The sequence below is a fragment of the Mustela lutreola genome, chromosome 8 (genome assembly GCF_030435805.1).
Source record: "Mustela lutreola isolate mMusLut2 chromosome 8, mMusLut2.pri, whole genome shotgun sequence".
NCBI classification, from domain to species: domain Eukaryota; kingdom Metazoa; phylum Chordata; class Mammalia; order Carnivora; family Mustelidae; genus Mustela; species Mustela lutreola.
The window spans coordinates 56,126,397-56,146,222 of NC_081297.1; the positions used below are offsets into that span (position 1 = coordinate 56,126,397).

The following is a 19,826-nucleotide window of genomic DNA, read 5'->3' on the forward strand; positions in this document are numbered from 1 at the left end:
CTTGCCACCCCTGGCATCGGATAGAGTTGGCGCCCCCAGGCTGGGTGAGCCGTCGCCTCCGGCTGGGGACCAGCCACACACTCAGCACCTCAGTGCTGCTCTGCTCAAGGTTACAGAAGTTGGACTCTGTCTGGCCCTCGTTTGGAACCAATTCCTTTGCCATCCAGGTGCTTAATAAGCATACACTTGGTGTCCTATTGACTTCTGGGGGATGAACCAGAAGCCCTGAGAGACTTCATTCTCCCAAACCAGGATCCCCAGAACTGAGAGCCCATCAGAGTTCTTGGCACATAGTAGGCACTCAGATTTTTTTTTTTTTTTTTAATTTGACAGCGATCACAAGTAGGCAAAGACGCAGGCAGAGAGAGAGAGAGGAGGAAGCAGGCTCCCTGCTGAGCAGAGAGCCCGATGCGGGACTCAATCCCAGGATCCTGAGATCATGACCCAAGCCGAAGGCAGTGGCTTAACCCACTGAGCCACCCAGGCGCCCCGGCACTCAGATTTTGACTGGACTGCTGTATGGACCCCAAGGAAACCCTCAGGAGCAAAACAGGATGACACAATCCTGGCCACTGGACTTCCCTCCTCTGAAAAAATGACCAGAAGCTTCTCAAGGAGGCACTTGCTGGCCTAGACATCCCAGGCGCTCAGGGGCAGCTCCAGCCTCTGCCTCCTGTCATCAGCATAATGCATCCACAGCTATAATATGGCAAATTTCCTATCCTCCCACCCTCTTTCCTGCATTATTGATGGGCTATGCACTTTAAAAAAAAAAATCAATTAGATCAGGGCGTGGAGCTGGAGTCAAAAGAGAAAAGCCTTTAAAGGTTCGCTCTTCTTGTTTCTGTTTTGGATAGTAGATAAAGCTTCCCCTCTGGTTTGAATAAGTCAAGCCCAGGGCTAGGTTGGCTGTGATTGGCCAGGACTGGGAAAATGAGGTTAAGATGCAAACACAAGCAAATATAACCCCATGTCTGTGCAGCCATTACTAAGCTAAGGCAGCGGGACCTGGCGCCTCCCGACTTGGGGTGGTTCTCTGGTAGCCGCTGCTGCTCGCTGGAAAACAACTCGAAAGGCCCTGCGGGAGCGAAGACAAGGTACGGTGGGCTTAGTGGATGGGTGTGTATCAGTAGAGCAATCCTACTGAAAGAGGAAGAAAGGAAGAGGAGGTTGAAATTTCTGTGCCTTTGTCTTCTTGGATGATACTTTTAAAAGATTAAACCAGGAGTTTGTAACTAGTTTTGCAGACTTCCGGCTGAGCATTTAAGGCCCTTTTTAGAAACCACTGAGCAGATAGGGCACTTTTTCAAAAGCTGGGAAATAAGGAGACGGCCCCATTCACCTAGCTCAGAAAGATGGTGTGGGGTAAGATAGAACCAGCTTCCTCTGCTTGGGGTCCATTCGCAGAGCTGTCTATAAGAATTGAGGGCCACTGGCTTTTAGCCTGGGATTTCAGAACCCCACCCCACTGCACCCCAAAGGTTTCTGGAGTGCCGGGGAATTAAATAAGGACTTGGGGAAGAGGGAGAGAGAAACAGCTTTGGGGGACTTCGATGTCACATATGGAGTCACATTTTCCAGTGTTCCACGCCTTTGAGCGTATCCTTTCCTTGGGCGGGGGAGGGGGGAGAGGGTTGGCGGCGGGGGGCACTTTGGCCCAGCCAGCTCCTTTCCGATCCATCACTTAAGTCCAGTCCCTGCAGGGAAATGGGACTGCTTTTGGCCTCGGAGAGTCACAGCCCTCATTAATGCCAGCGGTTGGGTTTTTTCCTAGGTTGAAACTTTTCATTTTTAATAAATGAATTCATTGGCCCTTGTCCCCTTCCCCTGGTTGGGTCACAGCATTTGCCTTTAATGAATGAAATCTAGTGTCTGAGGAAAACCTGAACAAATATTTCCTGGCAGTTGGGAGCTGCACAGGGGAGGGTGGGGCAGCACAAGTTATCAAATTAAATCCTCAAACATTGGCTGCTCCGGAGTCACTGCCCTGCTTTAGCCTTGTTATGGTGGAACACAAAGGGAGTCTGGTTTTTTGTGTTTTGCCAAAGTCCATGCTAGATAATGGCACAAACTCTCCAGAACTGACTTCATCCACCAGGGCTCAAGGATCAATGGCCAGACAGGCTCCTCTTAAAAGCGCTTTATGCCTCTGGATTGCAGCCCTTTCTGGGTGGGTTGTGGTTTGGGTTTTGTGTTTGCTTATTTACTTTATGTAAATCCACTAAGCACATCTTTTTTCCTATGCCTCTTGAGAGCCTTCATCAGTTATAGGTATTACCGGAATTCAAGCTCCTTGAGAGCAAGAACCAGGCAGGCATTTTGATGATACAAAGCCGCTCCATGAGCATGAATGCGTAGAAGTCCTTGCTAAGCCTAGACACGCCTTGAACACAGATGGTGCCCCATCCTCCCACACTTCTCTCCACTTCCTCCCTCTCCCCACCCTGCCTTGTGAGCGGCCATGGCCACCACCAGCTCCTGCAGGTCTTTGTGGGAGGGGACCCAGGGAGTGCCCCAAACTCGATCCCACACCCCACTCAGCCATGTTACTTTCCCTCTTCTGCGAGGCACAGGGAATATATTTGTCAGAGGACAAAAGCAAGATGGGCTATTTGAGTTTTAGGACAGTTTCCTTAAAAGAGAAAGTCTGGAAAGTAAAAGCCTAAAGAGGAAATCAAAGAGTTGACAGCAGACCTGGTAAGTGAGGACCCTGGGCAGAGCTGGACTGAACGAATGAGAGAAGGCAGCCCCGCTTGGAGATACCCTGATACAAGCTTTTCTTCCCGCGTGCTACTGCAGGCAGACGGGTTACACAACTTCAAAGTGACTAAAAGCGCAAGTTTTAGGGCCAGATACAGATTTCACTCTAGTGTGTGACATCAGGCAAATTATTTAACTTCTCCAAACCTCAACTAGCCTATGATGTAAGCTGAAAATCTACTCAGTTTATAAGAATTAAATGACGTAACATAAAGTGATCTTGCACAGTAGATAACCATGGCTTTTACCAGAGCTCTTGACAACGGAAGTGGCAAGGGAGAAGCTGACCTTCTTTCTGGGAGGAGTGCCCCCCAGTGCAGCCAGACTTACTGTGGGAACTTGGACAAGTCATTTCCCCCACTGCCATGAAGTGGTGCAGGGTGTCCCACAAGGATGTGGCAGGATGACTGACAAGAGACTAGGAAATGACTTAGGGGAAAAGCTGGAGGGATGCCTGATGCAAGAGGCATCATCTCCCGCCCTCACTCTGTGATGTTGCAGTCCTGGAAAGACGCGCGCCATGTCTCTGAGCAGCGCCTTCAGGGCTGTGGGCAACGAGCCTGGGATCATCACCTGGAGAATAGAGGTGAGCTGGGCTGCAGTCACACTTTCCTGCTCACACAGGATCTGGGTGGGGGTGGTCTCTGGTCACCCCAGTCTGCTAAACGACAGCCCTGGTACTCCCTCAGTCTCCTGCCTTTGGAAACAGCAATGGGGCAACATCAGAGTCAACTTTTCCTATCCTTGACCCCTCCTGGGTACTTGAAGCAGGTGGTGACAGGTGGAGGAAATGCTTTTAGCCCTGGAAAGCAGGGCTCCAAGCAAAATGAAGCTTGCCCTTTATCCTGCCATCTGCTCAGTGAGTGAGTCTGCACTTCCAGTAAATGCCCTAGAGAAATGGGTGGGGCGTAGGCCCACCCAGGAGACCCAAGACTCCTGGCTGTTTCTGTCCAAAAAAGGGAAAACCTGTCTTTCACAGGGTACCCTGGCTCCTGCCAAGTGTTAGTGGGGTGGGGGGAGGGGGGCACGGAGGTTACTGCATAGATCAGGGTGCCACTCATCACTTCCCCCACCTGGGCTTGAGCTCCTCCGGCTGGCCTCGAGTTCCAGCAATCTAACTGGGAACAGCCCTAGCCTGGGCAACTCCAGCTGTCAGATGTAAGAAACCCCTCTCCCCGCACCCCTCCTCCTTGCTCTGAGGCCAGGGAGGGGTGGTTGCCTAAAACCCAGAGCCCTTAAGGCTCCCTGTTTATTTCAAAATAGGAACTAAAAGTTACTTATGGTATATTTAACATTGTTACATTTAACACACGTGTAGAATATACATAAGCAAGTATGACTACAGAAATCCCTGAGGCCATGTGAATGGCTCTCCTGAGACAAGCCATATGCACAAGGGACACATCAAGTCCTCACCCCCAGACTCCAATGCAGAATGCTGGGCATGGAGCCCCACACACCACTGGCACTCACCTCTCCTAGCCCCCCAGAACTCCCACGTTCTATTCACAGCCATGACCCTTGCCCGGCTCTGGGAGGTCAGGGTTGGAGAACTGTGTTGGAGACACTGGTGCAGCTGCTCAGAGTGGGATTTGACAAAGCTCTTCTCCCTGCAAAGGGCTGGAGGAGCTCACAAGGCTCCTCCCAGTATAGTGAGAGCAAGCAAGTGGTGGGGAGGGGGGTAGGGTGAAGACAGGGACCCAGATTCAGCCCTGGGGCCACGCAGGCCGAGCTCAGCAGAAGCTAGAGGGGTGGGCCCACTAATCCTGTGGCTGGCCACCATGCCCGCTAGGATCAGCAGGGACATCTTCCCTACCTCTCCCCAGGCTGGGGGGTGGGCAGTGGACTATCACAGCCCTTGTCCTTCCAGAAACTGGAGCTGGCGCTAGTACCCCTGAGCGCCCATGGCAACTTCTATGAGGGGGACTGCTACGTCATCCTCTCGGTGAGCCCCCCCACCCCTGGTTCCCATGAGCTTCTCCCCCGAGAGCCATTCCTGGGTTCCACCGAGGCCTGTTGCTGGTGCTAATCCGTTTCCTGGTATCGCTCTTGACTCTCCCTCGGTGTCAGTACAGAACAAGCCCCTATTTTGACTATCAAAGGCCATTCTTAGGGCATGGGGCCCTTGGTCTAAACCTCAGGGAGGACTCGGCAAGCGGCACCTCTCCCTCCCGGGGCCCAGCCCCCACAGTAAAGTGGTATGGAGGCCCACCAGGTAAATCCAAGGCCACGCCTCCAAATGCTCATTCTAGTAGAGGGAACAGTATCACCCAGGAACAGTGCCGGCAGAGCCAGGCAGAGGGACAGCTCGGCTCTGTGTCAGCACGGCAGTGCAGGGCGTGAAGGGCCAGCAAGGCCTGTCTGTGGCTCAGCTTGGAAAAGATGCCCACGGTCTCCATGTAGTCGGAGAACAGTAAGCTGTCCACTCTCGCCAAATGTGGGAGGACATCTGGGCCCCTGCCAGAGCTTGAGCCACATACCAGGTCTGGACAGGGGTGCTGCAGAGAGGGAGAGAGACCCAGAGCCTGCCTGAGGTGGGCCACGAGCCACCATGGCCGTGTTCTTCCCACACCTGGGGGCCAGCAGCAGAGCAGGGGCTAGGTGAGCTGGCTCCTGACCTCATCTCTCTGGACACCCCAGACACGGAGGGTGGGCAGCCTCCTGTCCCAGGACATCCACTTCTGGATCGGGAAGGACTCCTCCCAGGACGAGCAGGCCTGCGCAGCCATCTACACCACGCAGCTGGATGACTACCTGGGGGGCAGCCCCGTGCAGCACCGAGAGGTCCAGTACCATGAGTCTGACACCTTCCATGGCTACTTCAAGCAGGGCATCATGTGAGTAGTTCCATCAGAGCCCGAACATAAATGGCAGTTTATAAAGAGGAAACCAAAAAGGCTAAGGTATACGAAGAATCAGAGAAACACAGATTGAAATAAAGCTATCACTTCACCTAGACCAGAGCAGGGCAGACTAGAGGGCAGGGCGGAGGCCAGCAGCGGCATGGCTGTGGGGAAAGAGGAGCCTGAGTGCCCCTCAGGGCGGCAGGGGTTGGGGGGCGGCCTGAGGTGGGTGGAGGGGTGGAGGATGATCACGGCCCGCTGTAGGGCAGTCTGCTGTCACTGAAGCCAGTCCCCCTCCAGGGTGTATAACTCAAGGGACCTCTCATGCACCCAGCTCCACAAGGGCTCATGAGCCAGAATGTTCACAGCGGGGTCAGGACTGGTCGTGTGAAGCCCTAAGGGCCCCTCACGGGGAGACAGGACGGGGAAAAGTACTGCATGGGTCCAGGCAGCAAAGGGAGGCCGTGGAGCAGATGCCCTGCTGAGTAGTGGACAGCCCTTAAAAACATGGTACTTAGTGACCAAAGTAAGAAATGGGCCTGAAATATAGAACAGTGCCAACTTCTGTTTTAAAAAAAAATACACACCCACAAAACAACAGGAAACATTTACCCGAATGAAAATAAAAAGGCAGTTGTTCTATGGTTGGAGGGGGTGTCTGGGGGGGGTGGCAGAGTATACGCAGAGAAGAGGGAATGCATAAATACTGACAACAGGAGAGGGGTCTTGGAAAGGACAGTGATAATGTTCCACAAACTGAGGGGTTTAACTCCAAACTTTGCACGTGAGATTGAAAACAAAAAGGAATTCCAAGGAGCTCGAGAGATCTGAGGCTGGTCCAAGGCGCTTCTTGCTGGTTGGCAGTCTTACTGACTGAGGACCTGCTGGGCACAGCATGCCCCATGAGTCACCAGAGAGCAATGTCCCACTGGATTTCTGCTCGTCCTGCAGGTGCAGGGCATTTGGGATGGATGCGGGGGTTGGGGGAATCTTGGGGGCCAGGAGATCAGACTCCCCAAGCAGGTTTGTCTTAAGGGCATAGTGTCATGACTGCTTCCCTGTGCCCCCTCCTTGTCCCATGCTGAGATTCAGACAGTTGCTAGAACCAACGAAGCCCATGCTATGAGGTCCTCACCCTGTAGTGCTGGAACAGTAGTCCTCCTAATATGTTAGCTTGAATGTCAGTCCTCTGGAGAGGACTGCCCAGACCACTCTGTCAAAAAGGCTGTCATGGAGTCTCCTTCTGGGGTGGCAGTTACCACCTTCTCTGTTTCCCTTGCTTATTTACTGCTGCCCCAAGGGCAGAGGCTGTGTCTATCTAACCAGTCTCCCCAGTCCCTAGCACCTAAGTAACTAGGGGTTATCTGGATATCCCCTCAGCTACAAGAAGGGGGGTGTGTCCTCTGGGATGAAGCATGTGGAGACTAACACCTATGATGTGAAGCGGCTCTTACATGTGAAGGGGAAAAGAAACATCAGGGCCACGGAGGTAAGCCCTGCCCACTGTCGGTCCTAGGCTGGGAGCCTCCCCACCAGGTACTTCAGAATTCCTCCTGAATAATGTCTCCTTGTCCGCAGGTGGACATGAGCTGGGACAGTTTTAACCAAGGTGATGTCTTCTTGCTGGACCTCGGAAAGGTCATCATCCAGTGGAATGGCCCAGAGAGCAACAGCAGAGAGCGACTCAAGGTACGGTTCTTCCCAGTCTCGCCACCTTCTCTCCCTCAGGCCCACTCATGGGGCGTGCACTCTCTCAGTTGCCTCTTCCGTCATCCTTCCTTGCTGACTCCCATGAGAAGACAGACCCCTGCCTTGGAGAATCTTTTTTAGAGACAGGACAAGTGCCTAAGTCTGTGACTCACCCCGGGGTCTTAAGCGACAGAATAACTCCTGTGTCTGGGACCCAGGTCACTCCCCGCCAAAACCTGCAAGTGCCAGAGGGTACCCAGGGGGACTGAGTGCTTCCTTGGGCTTCTTTGACAGGCTATGCTTCTGGCAAAGGATATCCGCGACAGGGAACGAGGGGGCCGTGCTGAGATAGGTGTGATCGAGGGAGACAAGGAGGCAGCCAGTCCGGAGCTGATGAAGGTCCTTCAGGACACCCTCGGCCGGCGCTCTGTTATCAAGCCTGCCGTGCCTGATGAGATCATAGATCAGCAGCAGAAATCAAACATCATGTTGTATCAGTGAGTAACTAAACCTGGCTGCCAGCTGGAAGCTGGGGTAGCGGGTGCTTTGGCTCCTCACTTTATGTACAGGCATCTGGCTTTATCTTAAGATTTTATGTATTTATTTGAGAGAGAGAGCATGCATGCACACGCACACACACACATACGCAGGGAGGTGGCTTGATCCCAGAACCCTGAGATCCTGACCCAAGCAGAGCCGAAAGCAGACTGAGCTACCCAGGTATCCCCAGGCATCTGGTTTTCCTTTAATCCTTTTCAAATGCAGCTTTCAGAAGGAGCTCAGTGTTCCCTACTCAAGGAGGCAGCTATCTCCTGTTCTTGTCAGCAACCCTTCATGGTCTCTTGAGGACACTCTTCCTTTACTTGGGTCTATCCATGCCCAGGGATGTGGAGGAGATCATGTTCGGGAGAGAGATGCACCCAAGTGTCCTCCCAAGAACAGAATCCATCACACTCCTGTCTGCATTCAAGCCACGCCTGTCATAAGAAGTCAAACTTCATCCAGAAACTACTGAAACGAAGCCAACAAAATACCAAATTGACTGCAAGACGCTTTGCAGAAAAGAAGGCACAGGCTAATTTCTCCTCTTTTCCAGTGTCTCGGACTCTGCTGGGCAGCTGGCGGTCACAGAGGTAGCGACAAGGCCACTGGTCCAGGACTTACTGAACCATGACGTGAGTAGAGTGTGGGTGGGTGCGGCTTCTGCAGCCAGACCTGGCTTCAGAGATCTTCCTTATGGTCCTGATTGGCTGTAACCACCTCTATCCCTGCCCGCTTCAGGACTGCTACATCTTAGACCAATGTGGAACCAAGATCTATGTGTGGAAGGGAAGAGGAGCCACAAAGACTGAGAAACAGACAGCCATGTCTAAAGCCCTGGTAGGAGCTACAAGCTGTGCGATATGTCCACAGAATTCTGTCAGGACCATGTCATATTAGTTCAGAGAGCCAGACGAGGCACTTGGGCTTACAACCTCACCATTACATACACAGACTTCAGTCAGATCCACAACCTGGGGATAAATCCAGGTTTGAGAGACAACTCCTGGGTTGTTCTGAGGGGTCAGTAACGTTTGTGGGGCACTTAGAATGGTACCCGGCACCTACACCTGCTCAGTAGACATGGCTGCTGCTATCGAAGGGGATATCACCTCATGGGCAACAGCCCTGTCCTCAAGGGGCCCAGGACACTGTCCAGACCTACGCAGGTGAACCCAGCAGGATGCACTTACACAACAATAAATGAACAAATGGATGTGGCACAGAATCAATGGAGTGCATGAGGGCGGCAGAAACACAGTATAGAGGATCTTGCAAAAAATAATAATAATAATCATGACAGGCCAAGCCAGAGATAGGCAAATGTTCCCCTCAGTCCTTTCCCTGAGGCAGATAACTTGGTGCCTAGACATGAGTGAGTTAGCATCTGACTCTGGCTCCCACAAGGGGGCAGTCCCACAAACTGGCTTCCAAGGGGTGAGTCACCAGACAAGCAAAGAACCCAGTGCCTTCCCTGACTGACCTGCCTTTCGGGGTGTGGGGGGTGTCTTCAGCACTTCATCCAGATGAAGGGCTACCCCAGCAGCACCAACGTGGAGACGATCAACGACGGTGCTGAGTCGGCCATGTTCAAGCAGCTGTTCCAGAAGTGGTCAGGGAAGGACCAGACCGTGGGCCTGGGGAAAACTTTTGGTGTCGGTAAAATCGGTGAGACTGAGACTGCTCCCCTGGTGGCCTTCCCATGGCAGGGACTTTCTAGAAAGGCAGGCACAGACGCTCTTCACTCACCTGGCTTCTCCCAACCCCTCCTCTGCAGCGAAAGTTTTCCAGGATAAATTTGATGTGACTTTGCTGCACACCAAGCCCGAGGTCGCAGCCCAGGAAAGAATGGTGGACGATGGCAACGGGAAAGTTGAGGTAAGTCAGGGATGTGCATCTCAGGGCAGGCAGTTGCGGCCCTCCTAGCCGTGTTGCTGGAGAGGCCAGAGGAGCCGGTGACTCTGCTCCGCTTTGCTTTTGGTTTCACCTCTGGGAACTCAGGAGTCCTCTCTCAGGGGTGGCCACAGTCTGCCACGCTTTCCCACAACCCCTCAGGGAAGTGAGAGGCTGCTACCCCCCCTCCCCGCCACCGCAGGCTATCAATGACTCCACTGGCAGAAACAGTCAAATTACCTCAGAGCCACGGCAGGGATGCAACTGAGCTGGAATGACCCAGTTCTCCTCGGGATTCAAATCATGCAAACTGCAAACGGGAAAAGCCCTCACAACTGGGAAAGAAGAACCAGAGGGGGAAGCTGTGCTGTGGGTGGATGTTAGGGCCTCACCCGCCTGGATTCCCATTCCCTTCGGGCGGCCATCTCTTCAAATAGGGACCTCATCTCTGGGAAATTGCATCTTCTTCTGTGTCCAGGTCTGGAGGATTGAAAACCTGGAGCTGGTCCCTGTGGAGCATCAGTGGTACGGCTTTTTTTATGGAGGAGACTGCTATCTGGTTCTCTACACGTACAAGATTCATGGGAAGCCACACTACATCCTGTATATCTGGCAGGTAGGCCTGATGCAGGCTCTGAACTTGGGATCTCCATGCTTCCTCCGGGCACCAGGCAGGGGCAAGGGGTAGCCGGGACCCACTACTCCCCTCTCACCCCTGCAGGGCCGCCACGCCTCAAAGGACGAGGTGACGGCCTCAGCATACCAGGCAGTGGAAGTGGATCAGCAGTTCGACGGGGCGCCTGTGCAGGTCCGAGTTGCCATGGGGAAGGAGCCCCGCCACTTCATGGCCATCTTCAAAGGGAAGCTGGTTATCTTTGAGGTGAGACCCCTCAGATAAAGTGATGCCAGGAGCAGAAATACTCAGACGAGTAAGTCAGTCTGCGTATAGGAGAGGAGGGACGGAGACCAGGGCCAGGGATAGACACAGACGAGAAGATTAACCTCTCTGAGACATTCCCGGGAATCCCAACTGTCCAGGGCTTCAAGTTCAAAATCTGCCTAGTTAACATTCAAGTCTTTCACAGTCTGACCCGTATTACCCATGCAGGTGTGTTACTCTCAGGGGCCTAACGCACACTCCCCACCCTAGTGAAGGGGATCTCCCATTAGTCCTCACGTGTGCCACAGCCCTGTCCAACCCCGTCCCTGGATGTGCCCCCTTTAAATTCAAGTCCCAGTTTTTCCATGGAGCCCCTCGCAGAAGCAATACCAGGAATATGTAATGTCATATGCTTGGTATCACACAGCCTGTGGGTAAGTCCTAGTCTTGTCATTTATTTACCAGGTTGCAAAGCCTCAGTTTTCCCATCTGTACCATAGGATAAAAAACACTTACTTCAGGGGTGCCTGGGTGGCTCAGTCAGTTAAGGGGTCTGACTCTCGATTTCAGCTCAGATCATGATCTTGGTCCTGGGAGACTGAGCCCCACATCAGGCTCCACACTCAGCAGGGAATCTGCTTGGAATTCTCTCTCTTTCCCTCTGCCCCTCCTCGTGGTCAGGAGCACATGCACTATCTTTCCTGCTCTCTCTCTCAAATAAATAAATAAATCTTTAAAGATAAATACCTATTTCACAGTTATTATGAGGTTCCACAAAATGATACGGGTAAGGCACCAGCCACAGAGTCTAGTATACAATAAAAGTCTCAGAATGAGAGTTAATATTATTGGTACCATAATTCCAGCTCACCTGACCTCTCCTGTTGGCATGAGAGCTCCCCAAGGTCAAAGGCAGGGTTAAATTCATCCATAATCTCTACAATGTCTAGCCCAGTGCTCTGTACACACGGTGCCCCTTAGAACAAGATTTGGCTTTTCTCCTTCTCTCTAGGGTGGGACTTCCAGAAAAGGAAATGCTGAGCCTGATCCACCAGTCAGGCTCTTCCAGATTCAAGGAAATGACAAATCTAACACCAAAGCTGTAGAGGTTCCAGCCTTTGCCTCCTCCCTAAACTCCAATGATGTCTTTCTGCTACAGACCCAGGCAGAGCACTACCTGTGGTATGGCAAGGTAAGACAGCTGGGCCTAGGGGACACATCAGCCCACTGGAGACCGGCCCTATGCCCACCTCCCTGTCAGCAAGGGTGAAGGAACTAAGGGCAGGCTGGAGCAGTCCTCAAGAAGATGAGTCTTTTCCTAAAGGATCTGCCAGCGTTCCCCAGGATTAGAAACTCCCTGACAGCATTGCTCATGCCCAGGAGGTGCTCCGTAAACTTCTACACAGAGGGAGGCTGGATAAGTCAATCTTCCACACCAGTTTGCTGGATTGTAATGGGACAGGCATTAACATCGAACACAAACACTAAAAATGTGGGTTTTTTTTCCACTTAGAGTGCATCTACACTAAACACCAGAATTGTTTTACCAAAATTGTCTTACAAAAGAGAACTGGACAGGGAAAATGCTCTGCACCATAGTCATCAGGGCAATGCTAGTGAAAACCACAGAGATGCTGTCATATGCCTAGCAGAATGTCTAAAAAAAAAAAAAAAAAAAATTGACAATATCAAGTGCAGGTGAGGAGGCTGGGACTTGTGAGCATTGCTGGTAGGAACGCAGATCCAGCCTTTGGAGAACGCTTAATGCTTAGGCATTTATTTACCCATGAGAAAGAAAAATCTACCTTCACACAAATATACATGGCACCTTTATTCATCATGACCCAAAATTGGAAGCAATCCAAATGAAGAATGAACAAAACAGTGGTATATTGCTGTGGTAGGCTACTACTCAACAACACAAAGAAAAGAGCTGTTGATCCTCACAGGGGTGAATCTCAAATGTCCTCTGCTAAGTGAAGGAAGCCAAACTCAGGCTATCTAGTGTATGATTCCAATAATAGCATTCCAGAAAACGCAGACTGCAGTGATGGAGAACAGATTGGTGGTTGCCAGAGGTTAAGGATTTGGGGAGGGTCTGAAGACAAAGGGGGAGTAGCCTGAGGGAATTTTGGCAGGGCTGAGGCAATGTTCTCTAGCTGCATTTTGATGGCGATAACGTGATTCTCTGTGTTGGTCAAGACTCGTAACCGCATACCAACAAGAGTGAATTATTTTTAATGTAACTTAAAGAATAAATTTAAATTTTTTCTCTTAAAAAAAAAAAAAAGTCAAAAGGAGGTGCTGAGATTCCAACCGAAGGTGAAACAAAGGGGCCTCTGACCAACATCCACTGTGGGTTTCAGAGTCCAGTCCTGTTCTTTGCCACCATGCTCTTTTCCTCTCCCTATCGCTCCTTTCCCAGCACTAGACCAAACCTAGCTCCCTATCCTGAGCCACTGTGGCCTGGTAGCTGATCCAAGTACACTCAGGGTCCTCCCTCCCCAACATCAATGTGTCTGTGTGCGACTAACACGTGTGCTCTCCTCATCCCACTCTCAGGGGTCTAGTGGAGATGAGCGGGCAATGGCCAAGGAGCTGGCCAGCCTTCTCTGCGAGCGCACCGAGGACGCTGTGGCCGAGGGCCAGGAGCCGCCTGAGTTCTGGGACCTGCTGGGAGGGAAAACTGCATATGCTAACGACAAAAGGTATGGGAACGCAGTGTCACCTCCTACGGGCTCCCCCTGCCGCCCGGGTTTGTGAGCTGCACAAACTCTAGGATGCCTTAGAGTTTGAAAATCCTGATTTCTGGATGAACCACCGAACGCTACCCCTGAAACCAGTACTGAAGTGTGTGTCAACTAACTAGAATTTAAATTTTAAAGAAACACATGATTTCTCAGTAGCTCAGTTCCTCTAAACAGACTGTATTGCAGACTACAGCAGGAAATCCTGGACGTGCAGCCTCGTCTCTTTGAATGTTCCAATAAGACTGGGAGGTTCGTTGTCACAGAGATCACAGACTTCACCCAGGATGACCTGAACCCAGGTGATGTGATGCTCCTGGATACTTGGGACCAGGTAAGACACAGCCAGAGAGCTTGGAACAAGTGACAAACCAAACTTCCGTCAGTGGTGACCGAAGGAAGAGCCCACTTTTTGCCAGGGATAAGAAGAACAGAGTGTTGTTTGAAACTGACCACCCTGGGGAAATCAGTCCATCTTCTCATCATGACTTCTTTTTCTTAGAAGAGACAGCGACAGGCTCCACACTTAGCAATGGGCCTCTTAGGGAATATAGGGGCCCAAAGGGGAGATCTCCAAGGCAACTGCTCCCTAACACCCTATTTTCCTCAGCTCAGCTCAGCAAACATACTCAGCACCTCCTTCGTGCTCCAGTGACCGTCGGTAGGGTCACCAAGGTGAAGGCGCCATGCTCTCAGAGTCGACAGGCTGATGGAGGAGCTGGACAGAAAAATCTCATTTTGCTATGATGGAAGTATGGTGCCATGGGAGCACAAATTAGGGGCACTCAACATAGTTTAGGGGTTCAGAGAAGAGTTCCTGGAGGAGATGGCTTCCAGGTTGAATCTCAAAGGACAAGTGGGCATTAATCAGGTAGAGAGAGCATCCTGGGCAAAGGAAATCGCACAAGTAAAAAGCAAGACATGGAATAGACTAGTATTCAGGAACTACCGACAATATCATCAGACCATAAGATAGAGTAAAAGAGTTTGAAATGAAGATAAGAAGTACGTATAAGCCTTACCTACCATGTCAAGTTTGAATTTTATCGTGGCACGCTATGGAAAGCAGGTGAATGACACGGTCCCTGTGCTTTCGACAGATCACCCTGCAAAGTGTGGGAGAGGAGGGACGGGGGGGGAGGGGAAACGACAGAAGAATATGTACTGGGAGGCCAGTCAGGAGAGCACCGTGACAGTCGAGTAAGAGGAATAAGGGCCACCTCGGGCTGCACAGGGGCAGTGAGGCCAGGATGGAGGGAATGGTGACACATTGACAAATGTATAGGAGGGAAACAGCTAGCCTTGGTGACTCACGGAGTACAGCGGCATCGAGGATGGCTCCCGGTTACTGCCCTCCGTGACTGGGTGGATAGCACGGACCAAGAATGGATGACACAGACACAAGTCTAGAAAAGAAGAGCTACATTTGGGGGTTCTGTTTGAACTTCCTAGAGACAGCCAGTAGTGGGGGGAGGTGGTATCTTGCAAGAAGCTGAGTTCAGGAAGCTGAAGTTCAACGAGAGCTCAGGACTGGACATGTAGATTTAGGAGATACATGTTTACTGAACATCATGAACACCAAGCTGATTCTAGGAAAAACCTTTCTCTGCTGAACAAACGAGGCTGGGAAAGTTCTCTGAGGCTGTGGTTCACTGAGCAGGGAAAGGAAGGGCACTTAGTACTTAGTCCTTGCTAAAAGCCCATTAAGACGCCTCCTCTACCACAACAGGTGTTCCTGTGGATTGGGGCTGAGGCCAATGCCACAGAGAAGGAGAAAGCCCTTGCCACGGCCCAGGAGTACCTGCATACTCACCCCAGCGGCCGGGATGCCGACACACCGATCCTGATCATCAAACAGGGTTTTGAGCCTCCCATCTTCACAGGCTGGTTCTTGGCCTGGGACCCTCATGTTTGGAGCGTAAGAACAGAGAGAATGGGGGAGACTTCCCTACTGCCCAGGAGCTCAGCACGAATAGTTCAGTGGGAAGGCGGGGTACCTCCTCAAAGGCTAAATAAATCCAGGGCCACATTTCCCCCACCCTTCTCCACTCCCTTGATTTGTACTTTCTTTCTCTTTTCTGCCCACCATGGCACTAGGTCCAGTTAGAGAATTCCCAGCTTGTCTCAGGACTAAGCCATGTGCGGAAGTAACCAAAGCTTGAGAGAGTTTATCCACACACATCTCCTTTCTGAGCTTTACAACCACCCTGACAGCTGGGGCAAACATTGCTTCCCATGTTAAAAAGGTGGAAGCTTAAAAGAAAGGGGATTTGTCCAAAGTCACTATTAGGAAGAAGCCAGGTTTTCTGACTCCTATTCAACTGCTCTGTCTTCTTCGGTCTTGTATGGAGGATTAGGGAACACCAGCAAAGAATGCAGATCAGGTTGAAGGACCTGACCTGGTGTGGACCCAGAAAGGGGTATTTCTTTTCTGCTTAGCTCTGCAATGTCTTCTGATTCCCCAGCTACTTTGCTTTCCTCAAGGGTAGACGAGGCCTGAGATGTCCCTCCCCCTGAAAGCAGCACCTCGTCTTGTCTTGTCTCTTTTGTTTCAGGCAGGAAAATCCTATGAACAGTTAAAAGAAGAGCTGGGAGATGCCGCTGCTATCACGAGAATCACTGCTGTGAGTTGCATTTGCTCTTGGACGAAGCAAGTCACACAGGCAGCTGGAGCCAGGGAGAAACTGTAAACGCTACAGACACAGCACAGGCGAAACCCTATCGTGTCCTCCTTAGTATCACTTTAGTGGGCTTCGGATTTGAGGTCGTTTTAATCAATAGCAAAGCAGGCCTCAAAGCCAAATTCCTCATTTTACTGCCTTCCAGAATTTAGAACAGACTTGCTGCTTAAAAATATATATCTATCATATACATATATAAACATAAATATAGTTATATATCATATATATATTTAAACATAGATATAAATAATTATAACCTAGGAATCACCTGTTATTATGAACTGAATGATTTTGTCTTCCAAAATTCATATGTTGAGCCCCTAACCCCTAATGTGATGGTATGAGGAGGTGGGGCCTTTAGGGCAGAATTAATGCCCTTAAAGGGAACGCTATGAGCACTTGCTGTCTTGCTCTCTGCTATTTGAGGACACATTGGGAAAATGCCACCCACAAGCCAGGAAGCAGACACCTTAATCTTGGGCTTCTAAGCCTTCAGAACTATGAGAAATGAATGTTTGTTGTTTAAGCTAAAAAACAAACAAACAAAAACTACAAAAACTAATTTTATTATTCAGTTCCATCATTCAGGACAGACTAAACTGACTAGTAGTATTTTTCATAAATAAGAAGCTTCTAGGGGTGACAGGCTGGCTCAGTGGGTTAAAGCCTCTGCCTTTGGCTCAGGTCATGATCTCAGGGTCCTGGGATCGAGCCCCAAGTTGGGTTCTCTGCTCGATGGGGAGCTTGCTTCCCCCTCACTCTTACCTACCTCTCTGCCTACTTGTGATCTCTCTCTCTCTGTCAAATAAATAAATAAAATTTAAAAAAAAAAAAAAAAGGAGCTTCTAAACCAAACGATGTGCTTACAGTTTCTGACTGTGAAGTCCACAAAAACTCACGCCATTGGCCCTGTTCCAATGGTGAAAAGAAGTGCAGCCTCTGGCCAGGAAGCCAACAGCTCTTTAGCCTTAGGATGAATGCATTGTAGTGGGCTCCAAGCCGTCTGCGGCTCCATCCTTTGTGCTCTACAAACTCCAGATTCCAAAGCTAATGGCCAGGTAGCATCTTTAAAATGCATTTAACAACAGGATGACTTCTATTTGAAGTCATTTAAAGGCTGGAAATGGGAGAGCCTAAACACCAGGCCAAAAGAAGGTCTGTGATCACAGTACTGAAATGAGATTTAAGCACAGCCTTAAGCCCAACTGCTTATACAGGATTTACCCTAGACTCACTGAATTAGCTTTCCCAAGATCTGACCCCCAAATCTGAATATTTTAGATTCCGAGAGGATTCTGACAGGCAGCCAGCTTTAGGGAATCATTGCTCTAAAAGATGATCACAAAGGGGGCAGCGGTATCAGCTGAAATGTTAAATATTATGCACACAGAACTTGAACTGCACAGACCCTGAACAGTCTTTCATCCTGCCTACGTTCTTACCTTACCTAGGACATGAGGAATGCAACCCTCTCCCTGAATTGTGAGCCAAAATATTACCCTCTGGAAGTCTTACTGAAAAATCAAAATCAGGAGCTGCCTGAGGATGTGAACCCTGCCAAAAAGGAGGTGAGTGGCTAAAGGAATTGTGTCTACTGGGAGTGGAACTCTCCACAAGGGAAGCACCCATCTCAGCACATAGCCTAGGACAGCTCTGGCACATTGCTGGCCCCTCAACAGACATCTGAGCTGCCCAGTAGCTCAAGACAAAAACCCAGGACTCCTTTTTTCCTCACCTCCCACATCAGTCCATCAGCTAGCCTCTGTCCATTCCTCCCCGTCTCTCTGCTGTCCAGCCATCACGGACTACTGCAGTAGTCCCCCAACCAGCTTCGACCCCTGTCCCAACCATCAGTTCTCCCCCCGCATAACAGCCAATAGGCTCTTAAAGCAGACAAAACTGTTCTGTTCAAAACACCTCCCCAAAGGCTTCCCACTGCAAACAGAAAAGAATCTAGAATCCTTTCTGTGGCCTCTATGGCTCTACACCATCTGGCCCGCACCCACCTCTCTGATGTCATCTCAGACCACTGGCCTCTACTCGCCACCCTCTAGCCAGGGGCTCCCTTTGTCTTAAACACGCTCCATCCCAGCCTTTGAGCCTTTACACCACCTGAGACCCTTCTTCTCACAGATCATCACAGAGGTCAGGTCCTGGCTCCGAAGCTGCCTCCCTCCAGACAGCCCTCCCTGACCACCCTAACACTGCTTAAGAGCAAGGACCTTCTCTGTCTTGTTTACCTCCACGTTCTCTGCTTTTCAGCACCTGAAACAGTGCCTGGCATATAGTATACTCTCTTGAAGTTTTGGTTAAAGGAATTAGCACTTTGATATTGAATGAATGCACTAATTTTCCCCTTGAAGGAATTGATTTGGGAAGGATCTCTGGATTTTGTACAGTGTCTTAGCTAACCAAGTCTTAAGGATCTGGACTACAACTTTCTTGAAAACAGAAGCCATATCTTAATAATTTTACTCAGATAGCAACTATGCAGTAAGCTTCAATAAATAAATGTTAGGAGAATTTTATGCTCTGAACAAGATCCACGTGATCATGCATTCAAAAATGTCTGAATAAAAAATGGTTAGATAAGGGCACAAGGCAAGGAAAACCAACTCTCAATTTAGTTCTCCATTCAACCAAAACCTGATGTCTAGGATTCATCATATATAACCCAATTCTTCTTGTTCTGGCAAAAAAACGGGTACCAGGTGGGATACGAGAGCAACAAATCTGGTCAGCTTCTACTCGGGCCAAAATGGGACTCCACAACCCAAAAACCCTCCAGTGAATAATTTAAGTGCATTACCCCTTTTCTGAAAAAGTCCTTCTCCTTCCCCCTTCAAAGATAGGTCTCATGGCTCCACCTTCCCCCACCCTGTTGTCATTGATGGGTGCCATGTCTTCCTAACTAGAGACTGTTTTCCCTCTTAGAATTACCTCTCTGAACAGGATTTTATTTCTGTGTTTGGCATCACAAGAGGGCAATTTGCTGCTCTGCCTGGCTGGAAGCAACTCCAAATGAAGAAAGAAAAGGGGCTTTTCTAAGGCAAGAAGGTATATGCCTATTGCAAGACCACAGAAGAGAGCAGAAAGAGCCAATAACAGGAAAGAATTCATCTACCAATTTCTGCCTAATAGCCAACTACTTAATTTAGATACAGTAAGGTCTGCAAATCACAGCATGTTCTCCATCTTTCTCACCACTGCTTCTGTAGTCCTTATAGACCTAAAATGTTAACTACCCACTTTTTGATTTTTGTGGCCTTCCAGCTAAAGTCTCAGCAGAAAGCACCAAAACTGCAAGAATCCAGAGAAGTCAGAAAAGAAAAAGAAAAAAAAAAAGCTAAGTTTAAAGTGTTTAATAATGGGGCAAGGACATAAGGTTGTTTTAAATTGTTAAGATCGGTGTTTGCAAAATCTGTTTAACCCACCAATCACTGAAGGTATTTCTATCATCTACCCCAAGGGCAAAATCCAAATGCCCAAATCTGTATGTACCAGAGATTTTTAACTTTTCAAATTAAAATATCTGTATGAGCAAACGTAGTTCAGTAGTTGGGGTTTGCCTGCTATGGTAATTATTTTGTGATGCAGGGAGAAATGTCTCCATACTGGGGTAGGCAAGAGGCACTGCTGAGTGAGTTCTCTGGGTAATTGGACCACTGTGAAGTCCTGTTTCTGGCACAAGAATGCCAAAATCTGCCTTACAGCTGTCCAGGAAACCTCAGTCCCCACCCATCTCTACCCCATTATCCAAAAGAGAAATAGGGCCATGTGTTATTAATTTCAG

At 49.9% G+C, this 19,826-nt stretch overlaps 1 protein-coding gene across 1 annotated transcript; it reads left to right on the forward strand.

Moving 5' to 3' along the window:
- Positions 1-80: 80 nt before the first annotated feature.
- On the forward strand, positions 81-19,582 carry AVIL (advillin). Its single transcript, XM_059184775.1, has 20 exons — positions 81-1,097; positions 3,262-3,346; positions 4,631-4,705; positions 5,401-5,597; positions 6,984-7,092; positions 7,182-7,292; positions 7,587-7,789; positions 8,389-8,467; positions 8,574-8,672; positions 9,347-9,500; positions 9,610-9,710; positions 10,204-10,341; positions 10,447-10,605; positions 11,618-11,797; positions 13,168-13,313; positions 13,542-13,686; positions 15,082-15,270; positions 15,908-15,976; positions 17,485-17,601; positions 18,968-19,582. Exons 2-20 carry the CDS (start codon positions 3,281-3,283, stop codon positions 19,079-19,081), a joined length of 2,451 nt encoding a protein of 816 aa, XP_059040758.1. The 5' UTR covers positions 81-1,097; positions 3,262-3,280; the 3' UTR covers positions 19,082-19,582.
- Positions 19,583-19,826: the final 244 nt, after the last annotated feature.